The sequence below is a fragment of the Phaenicophaeus curvirostris genome, chromosome 24, assembly GCF_032191515.1.
Source record: "Phaenicophaeus curvirostris isolate KB17595 chromosome 24, BPBGC_Pcur_1.0, whole genome shotgun sequence".
In the NCBI taxonomy this organism is placed as follows: Eukaryota; Metazoa; Chordata; class Aves; order Cuculiformes; family Cuculidae; genus Phaenicophaeus; species Phaenicophaeus curvirostris.
This window is the reverse complement of record NC_091415.1, coordinates 5,800,623-5,813,136: the sequence shown is the minus strand read 5'-3', so window position 1 is coordinate 5,813,136 and position 12,514 is coordinate 5,800,623. Positions and strand designations below refer to the sequence as shown.

Sequence of the window (12,514 nt, the reverse complement as noted above, 5' to 3'; positions counted from 1 at the left end):
AGGCTAAACCATTAACTCACCATTTTAATACTGCCAACAACTATAACAGATCGAAACTGTACACATGACAAACTGGGAAAGAGAGTCTCAAGGCAATGGTTCAGCAAAGGAATGTCCTGACAGGTTATGAACGTTACTACAGTAAAAACAATGGCAAACAAGAATTTGGCACCACATATACAAAGTAAAGGCATGCTCATCAATACAGTTTGGGATTCTCAGAACAGAAAAAGCCATGGTAAATGCAGAATGAGGTGCACCCTTTATAAACCCACCCACCGGTTCAGACCAAACCGTACAGGAATCTCAGCAGTTGCTCAAGAAGCTCTGTAGTTGCACGCGTTGCCCGTCCGGGTTGGAGCTCAGCATCTCACAAGGGACACAGCCCGGGTGCACACTCACCGTGAAGCTGCCTTTATGCTAACCACGCAGAATGACTCTTGATGTGGCATAAACCAGCTTCGCCCCTAACCTTAAGCTATGAAGACTCGCTTATCCTGCTGCAGGAGCTCCTTTCAAAAGCCCTGGGGTAGCAGGGTGGTAACAAATTTCACATCAGAAAAAGCCAAAGCTATCACCGTTAGAGCTCTAAGGATCCTTTAAGTAGTTGCAGAAATATTAAATCCTGACCATACCAAGTGTTAAAAACAAAGAGTTCCTGCTAAGAGGAATACTTTCTGCATGATCTGGTCACATGTGCATAGTTGAGTGATTTTTTTTTTTTTGTCATTTTATTATTTTTAAAACAAGATTCATTTGCAAATAAAGAAATAAAATTTAGTAAAGTTAACAGTTTTCTTGATGGAAAATACCTTAAAAACAGACTAGTGGTGGCTTGTTAACCAAAGAAAGAGAGAAAGCTACATATTGAAGGTCTGGAATCCAGCACCTCAACTCCACAACAGCTGTACACATTTGCGATCACGCCATCCAAACGATGCCAGGATGATTGAGTCACACTAACAGTTGTCCCACCTTGACCTAACCTCAACATCCCATATCAATAAAAAGGTCCCTAAGACAGAGGATTGTGCTAAAGAATGCAACGATTCTGCATGCTGTTTTCATTTCCCTGGTCCTGTTCATGCTTGCAGCTGGCCCCGTGAGGCAGTAAAGAGGCAGTTCACATCATAAAAGCTGAAAAGGAAAAACTGAGCATTAGCGAGGTGCAAGGCAGAGCCAGCCCGAGCTGGCGCGCAACGCCTAAATGCTACAAGAACCCAGCAGCTCAGCTTTACCTCCTTCCCATGCCCCTTTCTCCTCAATAGAGGCCGCACTCCTTCAGGTTGTTTTTAATGATAACATCTGTAACAGCATCAAACACAAACTGCACGTTCTTGGTGTCGGTGGCACAGGTGAAGTGTGTGTAGATCTCCTTGGTGTCTTTTCTCCGGTTCAGATCTTCAAACTGACACTGGATGTAGGCAGCTGCTTCCTCGTACGTGTTGGAGCCTGAAAAAGACACGATCCCTCACTTTGGCCAGCAGTTCACAGCAGAGAGATCTTTTAAGCACATATTAAGCTGCTTGCAACCATCTGCTTTATCCAGCTACAAATCCAAATCCACCATTAACCCCTTCTGGTAAATCTGAAGTCTATTCCCAGCTTGTCGTCAGTGACCTTGGACAAGTCATCATTCCAGCAGCTCACACACTGCTCCCTGCCCAGACATCGTGAGATGGGAACGCCGGCTACAACGATGCTTCCTGCTAGAAACACACTGTCATGTCAGAAGAGAGACAAGCAACAGGAATAAGCGGGTTTGAAGGAAGGACATTTCCAAAAGCAGTGAAGCACCATGCCCGGTGTGGGCCACAGAAGGGAAGGGCTGCAAAACAGGCTGTTGCTGAAACACTGGCACAGCAGAGGGGGCAATGCCAGATCCAACACAAGGCTAAGCTTCACAGCCTCCAAAACAGAAGTTATCAGGACAACACTTTCATTTAAAGCATGGAAAAGGCAGAGTGATTTGCTGAAGTGCATTGCTTTGCAATACTCCAGGTCATAAAACTCATGGGACAGGACAAGAGGGAATGGCCTCAAGCTCCACCAGGGGAGGTTCAGGCTTGATGTCAGAAAAAAAATTTTCACGGAAAGTGTCATTGGGCACTGGCACAGGCTGCCCCAGGGAGGTGGTTGAGTCAGGTGGTTAAGGGACAGGTGGATGAGGTGCTGAGGGACATGGTTTAGTACTTGATGGGAATGGTTGGACTCGATGATCCTGGAGGTCTTTTCCAACCTGGTGATTCTATGATTTCTATGATTTCTATGGATAAAGGCTGTTCCAAACCACAGACATGCACAACCACACCTTTTCTGAGGAAAATAGCTACCAGCTCTCTGGCCAGACTAACGCTGACCAAGAGACAGATTTAGGCGAATAGGGAAAAAGATAAGCTTTTAAGTAATATTGGATTGTGTAGGTTTTGATTCATTCCTGGCACTGGAAAAAAAAACAAACAACCAGCTCTGTGAGCCCAGCCTTACCTGTGTACTCAGGATAGCAGATGGTCAGTGGGCTTTTCTTGATCTTCTCCTCAAACAGGTCTTTCTTGTTCAAGAAGAGAATGATGGATGTGTCTGTAAACCATTTGTTGTTACAAATGCTGTCAAACAGTTTCATACTCTCATGCATCCGGTTCTGAAAAACAAAATGGGAAGGGTGATGCCTCATTCCAGAGTTATGAGGGGCGGGGGGCAGTCAGGGGGAGAGACAAGCCAGACTGAAGAGTCCCTGATGCATCCTCACTGCTACTCCATCAGGAAGAGCAGAGTCACAACCCTGTGTAGGTACCAGGTCAACTCCTAACTCCATAACTCCCCTGGGATATTTGTTCCTCCACAGAGGTACTCACATCTGAAGGAACAATTCAAGGCACCTCCCTGGGACCAAGGCCTCATTTACACCTTATGGCTATCAGTTTCGGAACAAGATACTGCAGGGTGCTGCGAGGAAGTGCTTATCTCGCAGCCCTGGAACAAGTGCAACAAGAGGAGCAAGCCAGAAACATGCCCACTCCACGATTCCGCCTCCCTTATCCCAACATGGGTAACTCCTCCATAACGTACCATCTCCTCGTCCTCTGCCAAGACGAGATCATAATCGCTGAGGGCCACACAGAAAATAATTGCTGTCACGCCTTCGAAGCAGTGGATCCACTTCTTCCGCTCCGACCGTTGGCCACCGACATCAAACATCCTAGGAGAGGCAGAAGAACCATCTCAGAAGCTATGGAGACCTCCCTGCCCAGCCACCACACTGTTTACAGGGGATGGAGAAGGCTCTACTAAGACTTCAAACAAGCAGGCTTTACGGGAAAACAGGTATACAGCCTTCTGTCAACAAAGGACTCCAAGCCCTCCCTTTGTCAGGAGAGGACCCACTGGTTTTAAAGTTCTTTTCTTTGGAGCCATTTCATCGGGAAGAATCGGACATTACCTACATCGCTACCCAGAAGTTTGCTGATTCACCAGGGCAGGCTTATTTTGTTCTGCCTTCTATTTCCTTAGCAACAATCCATTTGTTTGACTGGACTCCAAACACCTACTCACAGTCAGCTCTTCCAGTTAATTTACTCTGCCTCTGACAAAGGATTATCTGGAACACACCACCTGCACACTACTACTGGGATCCGGAAGAGAACTAATGGGGTTAAGAAACAGCTTCACGTGTTAAAAGAAGAATGTATACCTGTGAGCTACTGAGGTTTAAAGGCTTCAGAGCTGCTTATGGAATTTCTGGCAATAAAGAGATGCCAACATCTTGGACAGTTACACCCCCTTGCTAACTAAAATGCTTCAAATAGAAGCCCAGGATATTCTGATGGACTCTGTCTTATGAATGAAATCAAGTCAGATACAAGTCCATATGCAAGGGCTACGAAAATCATCAGCATTCATTCGTGACCTGAGCAAACACGCAGACAAGAGAGAAACTGCCCGGGTTGGGCCAAAAGCAATGCAATGTCATGATGCCAGAAGCGCCCTCCAGCTAACTCCAATCTTCTGTTTAAGGTAAATCATCCCTGTGGACTGCAAGAGGGAAGATGAAAACCACTGTGCGGATACAGCTTGAATCACCTGCCATCACCCTCTGCTGCAAAGGAATAGCATCCTTGACAACTCTGCTTCACCAAGCTAATCCAAATTCGAGTCACAGTGACACTCAGGCTCCCTCAGCCCATTATTAATGTCTGAGATTTAACATCAAGGCTTTCATCGCAGAAAAGATGGCAGCTCCAGGCTTTAAGATGTATTAATGCTTTCCTTTGTGAAGCAAATCCCTCCGAGACGAGACACCTTGTGTCTTGGGCTCCGCACATGATCAATGACTCCAGGCAAGCTGGGGGAAGAGCAATTCCCCTTCTTACACCAGGAAGGCACATCTCTGAGCGCTCAGCCATCACATTTTGGAAGGGTTAGAACAATCAAACAGAATGTACTCGCTACCTCTGGCTCATTCTCCCATTAGTGAGACGTGGTGATTTTTAAGAGGGCACCACACATGACAGCTGGAAATGCTACTCCTAATACATCACAACAGAAGACAAGTTGCTCCCTGGCTGAACCAGAAGTCATGTAAATAGCTCAGTGAGGCAAAGTGTTTAGGCAATTTTGTTATAACGGTTAGTAAGTGAAGACAGTTCAGAAGCCAAAACGTTACTGTTCTTCCCAAAAAGCGTGCAAACAAATCCAATTCTGTAAGCAACACTTGGATTTTTGCTACAGCTCTTTCAAACTGTTTACAAACAAGCTACATATAAGCAAACAAATGCCTACTTAAAGGCTCTGAGCAACAAAGACTTGAAAATGTGTCACAGATGGAGAGAACTCGCCTAGGATACAGGGACTGCATTTTGCTACTTCTTAGGTAGGAGACAGGAACGTCCACGCCATGGGGCTGTTTATCAGGAGTAGGTTTGGGATCCGAAGCAAGGACTTTCTAAGGAGCAGTCCGAGAGCAGGGAGGAGAGCTAAGCCACAGGCTAGCAGCTGCTACAAGGGTTAGGGGGAGCTTGATTAGTGATACGTAAAGGGATACTGCCAAGGCCAGGCTGGATAGCCAAACCCTGCCAGGACCAAATTTCAAAGGCAGAAAGGACAGGGAAGGCCCATCCTCTGCCACCTCACGCAAAGGCAGCCAGGTCCAGCACACTTCCTGCATGCCCCATTCGTGCTCCACAGCATCAGTCAGCACAGTCATCTACAGCTTCGAGGAGAACACCATGCAGGCTGGAGCCGAGACTGACTGCGATGAGAGCTCTCATCTCCTGCTCAAAGGAAGGGGTTAAATTCAAACTCAAAACCCAGGAGTCAGCATCCTTTTAGTATATTTTTTTTGATCCTGTAAGCAAGCAGCCAGTACCTGTGTCTGTGATTCCAACATAAAAGCAGCTGAAAAGAACAGAAGAAGGCAAATAAATATCAAACCGGTATCTCCAGTGAGCGATGCCAGTAAAGAGGGAGTGTAACGGAGGTAAGGAGGACAGTTAAAACAGGGCGAGAGGTGGTGCAGTGCAGGTGTGGGACCTACCACCACCACCAGGCACTGAAGACATGCCTGCAGTCCCCAGGGACGTGTGCTGTACTTTACTTACTTGAAGTACAGGTCCTTGAAGGTGAAGTGAGTTTCCACAATGCCCGTAGTCTTAACTCTGGTCCGCAGAACATCCTGCTGAGTCGGAATATAGGTCGGCTGGGATATTCTATCCAAGTCATTTAGGTAACTAAACCAGAAGAGACAACACAAGAAGTGCTTTTTTTAGTCTGCTTGCTCACCATGAATCTTTTATAAACTGCAGAAGAAAGTCATTATGTGAAGATGCTGAATAAATTCCATAGCACCAGACCTTGAACATGGAGCCAACAAACCCTCTTGGGTCCATCCCATGGGCTGATCTTGTGGGAGATTTGGTAACCCCTCCCTGTATGACCTTGCAGCATATGCTGGGTAGAGTTCAGCGAGCAGGGAGTGAAGCCTGATAAGAAGCTAGCACGAGAAATGCTGCTGATGCAGAAGTCATGCCAAGGCTGGTATCTCTTGGGGCTATTCAAAGTAGTCAAGGTCTTTCGCATCAAAGCACAGGCAATAAACCCAGCAACTCGCTTTTAAAGGGCAAGGATACATCAAATGAACCAGGAGGAAAGAATTAAGCACCCAGAACTACCCCCAGAATAGGCAGGTTCATTCCCCACCTTCAGCAACAGCAAACTAGCACACAGCGCATCCAGCCGTTTCTCTGCAGCAAGACACCCATCGAGACCCCAACTAATTCCAGCCTCAGCAGATTCCCTTTGAAGTCTGCCTCTCAGGCACATAAGTAAGAGGTGCACATTATTCTCAGCAGTGTCAGAAATCCCACTCGTGCCAGCAACACCTCTGAGCTCATTTTTCCTGCTACAGGGAAGGGAACAGCCTCCTGCTTCCACAAAGACCAGGACTGCTCCAGCTCTGTCCAGAAGGGACCGGAGCCAAGCATTCAGCTGCCTTCACACACAGCAGCCAGCAGCTCTACCTCCAGCGGCTACGGACATCTCTTTATCGGGAGTGTCTTTAATCAATACAGTAAGATTTTAGGGGCACAATGGCTCTACACTGGTGTAATAAACCCTGCCCTCCCAGCCAAACTTCATCATAGATCCACCATCAGCCAGGGATCACTCCTTCCTTTGCACCTGAAAACTGTGCCAGGAGTCCCAGATTTCCCCTTGCCTTCGTCATCAAGCCAGCAGCACACTGAGCGACATCTCCCTCCTCTGTCAGCTCCAGCAACTCCTCCGGCCAGGACTGCCAGTGTATTTACAGAGCACTGACCTACTTTCCAAATCCTGGAAGAATCCAGCCTACCTGCCAGCCTCTTGCCCGTGCTCGCCCAGCCCCGCAGGGCTTTTCTCAAGAAGCTGGTATCTAAAAGTGGGTTTAGCCAAAAAGGGCAAACTCCTCTCATTCCTCTCCACGTTTAGTGGGATGACAGGTTGGTGAACTACTCTGGGATCAGAAACACAGCACGTGGACCTCACACTTGACACTGGCTTTAGTTTCAGAATTTGCAAGGTACTTGCCTCCATCGGGCTTCGGCTAAGGAATATTTCTGCTGAAGAAATAACATTATCCAGATTTTTTCCCCTTCTCTTTCTTACCAGTACAAGCATAGCTGGGATACGGTGGTTCAAAAGCTGATGGAAGTGCTCCTTAAGAACTACCCAGCAAATCCTAACAGCTTGGGTTTGGTACAGGTCACCCAGCTGCCCTGAATCACTGAAGTGATAGATGTGCAAGCACTGAAGCTGTAAAGCGTCTGTTAATAATCGACAGGTTTCAGCATCAGGAGTTTGGGCAGTGAAGCTGGTATAATTCCTACCTGCAGTTTTTTAAGCAGCTTGTGGGGAGGAAATGGAGTTGGGCAACTCCCACCAAATGAACTGCAAAGTGTCCCTTGCACATCATTCAGGAGAGCAAGGTGCACCAGATTCCACGATGCTCTATCTGCAGGCTGCCTCAAAAATAAGCTTTGCCAGGCTAACTCCAGGGAGACACAAAGGGCAAATCAATACTAGATCTCACAGAAATGCTTAAGCAGTCAGAAGATGGAGCACAAGGCAGAGCCACCCAAGTGCTTGTGCACGTAGCCTCCTTCAGCCATCCTCACTATGCCAGAGGCAGCTGGCTTTATGGACAGAGGGAGGAGCCGTGCCCACCCATTAAAACAGGGCTGCGAAGCCCAGCATTGCAGACTGCTGCTTGCTTCCCTCCACCACGGACAGATTGAGTGGAACTTGAAATAAAACAACTGGAAAAACCACGGCCTGGGACTTGTGGTTTGAGCAACTCGGAACCCACAGGCTGTCTGAAAGGTTAAAGATGTTCCTCACAAATATTGTTTTGGGAACTGAAAACACACCCCTTACTGAATCCTCCTACATCCCACACAGTCTGAATCCCTTCTCACAATCTCCTTTGCCACCAGGCTTCTGCCATACGCTGAGGTTGCAACATTCGTTTCCCACCTTGTGTTTATAGAGCCAACTATTTCTCATGCACTGACACTGCCTGGCAAACAAAAGCTTGCAAAAAGACACTTTTATGTTGCTTCCCTTTCCTTTTTTTCTTCCCCCTTGAAATGAGGGCTTGGGTAAAAAAAAAAAAGCTGACCAAAAGTGTAGAGCGTAAGTCCCATTTGTCCTAGCACCCCCTCCAAGCCTTCCCAGCACGTCCTGTACCAGACTGACACTGGTTCAATACTCATGTATGTGATGATTCGCAGTTCCAGTCTCATCAGAAAACCTGCCAGCTTCTGTCTCATCCCACCTCACATTCAGCCTGCTCTAAGGAACGCCGGCTGCAGGACAGGGATGTTCCAAAGCAAAAAGCCTTCAGATGATAAAGATAACAGAGTGCCCCTCCTCCACGGGCTCACAGGAACCCTGGAACAGTATTTTCCTAACAATTCAGTCATGTTTCCTTTTAGCGCTGGCAAGAATGCTTTCAAGGCCAAAAATGGCTCTGAAAGCTCTGCAAGATTCATACAAAGCATTTATTATGGCCGGCTCACTGCAGCCTGCACTGTGGGAGGGAGGAGAGGCTGCCACCATCACGCCCGGAGGCAAAGCAGCAGCCAGTCCTCACCAGGGACAGGGGCAGAGGGTGAAAGATGCCTGTGTGGTACCCAGGTGGGTCAGAATTTGTAGCCACCACACACCAAGCTCCCAAGAAACATTATCACAAGCATCCATGCCAAGCAAATAACTGAAAATAAAACAGTGTTATTAATTATCTACAGCCAAGTCCTCCTGCAGCACGAAGAAAAGAGGGGAAGATCTGGTGAAACCGATACTTAAGTGAATTTCCTTCACAGAAGTCTGCCGCCTCTCTCCCCTTGTGTCATAGAATCACAGAACGGTTTGAGTTGGAAGGGACCTTAAAGCCCATCCAGTTAAGACCCCTGCCATGGGCAGGGACACCACCCATTGGATCAGGGGCTCCAACCCTCACCCAGCCTGGCCTTGAACCCCTCCAGGGATGGGGCAGCCACCACTGCTCTGGGCAACCTGGGCCAGGGCCTTCCCACCCTCACAGAAAAACATTTCTTCCTAAGATCTCATCTCAATCTCCCCTCTTACAGCTAGAAACTGTTCCCCCTCGTCCTACCCCTGCCCTCCCTGATCAAGAGCCCCTCACCAGCTTTCCTGGAGCCCCTTTCAGTACTGGAGGCTGCTCTAAGGTCTCCCTGGAGCCTTCTCTTCTCCAGGCTGAACAACCCCCATAGCAGAGACACTCCAGCCCTCAGATCATCTCTGTGGCCTCCTCTGAACTCACTCCAACAGATCCATGTCCCCCCTGTGCTGAGGGATCCAGAACTGGACACAGGGCTCTAGGTGGAGTCCTCATCAAAGCGGAGTAGAAAGAAAGAATTGTCTCCCTCACCCTGCTGGTCTCACTGCTTTAGATGCAGCTCAGGATATTGTTTGTCAGAAAGCAAGGTACCAGAGCAGGATCTCTGGGACAAGGGAATGTTGTGTTTTACCTTTATTAAATCAAATGTTCACCTGTTTGGCTAAGACAAACCCACATATGAAAAAAAGCTTGCTTCAAAAGCCTGAGCTGGGCTCCCAGGGTAGTGCTACTCAAAGCAGAATCACAGAAAAGCATCAGGATAGAAATGGGAGGATGATACCCATGCTTGAAAGCAAAGAGGAGGAAAAATACGCATAGAAATAATCTAGGTTTTACGCAGCATCATCTCAGGGAATTCAGGCCAAAACTGCCACTTGGGAACAGAGAAAGATATGCCCGAACAGAGAACGGTTGATCAGAAACTATGCTAATTGCCTGAGATATTGCAGATAATTACCCACTGCATCTGCAGTCTGGTGTCTGTAAGAACTTTGGAAGTAGCAAAACCAGCAACTAAAATATGTTAAAGTATGATCTGCCTGCCAACACTTCCAAGTATCAGCCAGAGGTAACTGCAGAGATATGTAGGACAGCAACAGACCGTAGCATCCACACTGCTGCACCACCACACAGCGTTCGTTCCTTGTCACCACTACACCCAGAACTGGGCACACAGGTCAGAAAAGCTTCTTCACAACAGGGACTTGAGGCAGAAACAGCAATCTGAGAGCCATTTGCTCATGTCCCAGGTAAAGAAAAAGGGAAAGCTGCAGTAAAGTGAGTGAAAACAGGGAAGTTTGCAGTACTAAACAGAGGAGCAGGGCAAATGCTGCACAGATGTTATCGGATTGTGCCTGGAGAAGATGCTGAGTTGACATAGCGGTGCTTCAGCATCCACAGTTCTGGCCACGAATTACTAAATTGTTCTTCACAAATAAGGAAATATGCAACACCCATTACAATTCCAGGGCAGATTGCTTGGATTACTGTCTTGGGGAGCTCACCCTCACCCATGGCACATGGAGGAGAAGGACCTGGGGGTGTTGGTTGACAGCGACTGACCATGAGCCAGAAGGGGCCCAGGTGGCCAAGAAGGCCAATGGCATCTTGGCTTGGATCAGACACGGCATGGCCAGCAGGGCCAGGGAGGTTCTTCTCCCTCTGGACTCGGCACTGGGGAGACCAAACCTCGAATCCTGTGTTCAGTTCTGGGCCCCTCACCACAAGAAGGATGTTGAGGCTCTGGAGCGAGTCCAGAGAAGAGCAACAAAGCTGGTGAAGGGGCTGGAGAACAGGCCTGATGAGGAACGGCTGAGAGAGCTGGGGGTGTTTAGCCTGGAGAAGAGGAGGCTGAGGGGAGACCTCATTGCTCTCTCCAACTACCTGAAAGGAGGTTGTGGAGAGGAGGGAGCTGGGCTCTTCTCCCAAGGGACAGGGGACAGGACGAGAGGGAATGGCCTCAAGCTCCACCAGGGGAGGTTCAGGCTGGACATGAGGAAAAAATTTTTCACAGAAAGGGTGATTGGGCACTGGCAGAGGCTGCCCAGGGAGGGGGTTGAGTCACCTTCCCTGGAGGGGTTTAAGGGACGGGTGGATGAGGTGCTGAGGGACATGGTTTAGTGTTTGATGGGAATGGTTGGACTCGATGATCCAGTGGGTCTTTTCCAACCTGGTGATTCTATGAGTACCACATGCCATGGTTGCCTCCTCTCTTTCCAAACAGCCTCCTGCTCGGAAAGCAGCTCTCTGATGGGCAGGATCCCTGCCCACACAATGGGAAGTGTTCAATGAGACAGGAAACAGTGGGAAGAAAAGTTTTCAGAACAATGTGATGCTGCCCTGCAAACCCTGGCTCTTTGCCACAGTGCTCTTGTTCCTTATGCCACTCAATTGCCCTAAGCAATCAGTCCTATGTTTCTCTTTTTTCTTTCCCCATTTCTGGGTGTCTTGGCAAAGGTCCCGATGCTGGATGTGAAGTGAGGAGCAGCACCCAGTCAGCCAGAACTGGGCTTGAAGCACCAGACAAAGCTGAATTTCAGCTGGAAAATGGTCATCTCAAGGCACGCATTTAAAGGCTGGAGTTTCATGCCATTTTAGGAGACACTGAAAGGAGAAGGGAAGTGAAATCCCCTTAAGAGGGAAACACAAAAGCTAGTAATTACATGACCACGACCACAAGAAGGGGTTACAAGACATGAATCTTTTAAACATGGGCAAGGGAACTAATGGGGTAACACCAGAAGATAAGGTAGGTCAGGAGCCACGTGCTGAGCAGAGAGGAGAAAATATTGCCTGAAGGCTTGTTCTGCATGCTGGGTGGTGGGAGTCCTGCAGGAGAAAACAGGTCTTTAACTGCATGATCATGCTCTGCACTAAAGGAACTCACCGGCAGCATTTCCCAACTGCTGGGTTGCTTGGCTACCAATTCAAAATAACACTGCTTTACAGCAACTTCCTGTGGTCTCAGGACAGGAAGCAAAACGATGTGATGTGCTTATTGGGAAAACGCCACATGGGTCAGCAACGGGCTGCAATCTTTCTGCCACGCAGATCTGACACCAGCCCCACGACAGCAGTTTGTCAGAGTCGTGCCTCCAAGAGGCAGTACCACAGACTGGACACGAGTGGGTCGCAGACAGTCAGGAACAGGAATAACTCTGCGAAATCCACTCTCTGGAAGGTGGTCAGGTCAAGTGGATGCCTGCTAAGCAGGCTATCGCCCTCTCTCCATCTGCTCTGCTGCTGCCCCGCTCTCTCCAGCTTCACCCTCCTCCTCTTCCAAAGCTGACCACCAAGACCACAAAACCAAGGATCCCCATCTTCAGCTTCCTCCTTAAGCTCCACTCAGTCACTTATGCTTTCTGTCCTAGATCCTCTGCCCACGAAGCCCTTAAGCTTTTCTGCTCTTCTCCAAATCTTTTTTATTAAATTATTCCTTCAATCATCCCCCTCATCTACTCTTTCTTCTCCATTTGAATTTGAGAAAGCCTCCTCTTGTCAACTCGCTTACCTTGATCTCAACCCATGATAGCCTGCCAAGGTGTTACTAATTTAGAAATTCTTCCTTATTTTCAAGTGAAAATATGCTCTGTGCAGACAGAGCCTGCAGGCAGCTGCGCT

At 48.2% G+C, this 12,514-nt stretch overlaps 1 protein-coding gene across 1 annotated transcript in view; it reads right to left on the bottom strand.

Moving 5' to 3' along the window:
• Positions 1-4: 4 nt before the first annotated feature.
• The window catches only part of GNAI3 (G protein subunit alpha i3), a 32,101-nt gene continuing 19,591 nt past the window's right edge, over positions 5-12,514 (bottom strand). Inside the window, exons 5-9 of the mRNA XM_069875800.1 lie at positions 5,598-5,726; positions 3,070-3,199; positions 2,488-2,641; positions 1,239-1,452; positions 5-1,137 (exon numbers count right to left, since the gene is read on the bottom strand). Coding sequence (XP_069731901.1) covers positions 1,262-1,452; positions 2,488-2,641; positions 3,070-3,199; positions 5,598-5,726 — 604 coding nt within the window. The 3' untranslated portion in view covers positions 5-1,137; positions 1,239-1,261. The remainder of the gene's footprint in view (positions 1,138-1,238; positions 1,453-2,487; positions 2,642-3,069; positions 3,200-5,597; positions 5,727-12,514) is intronic.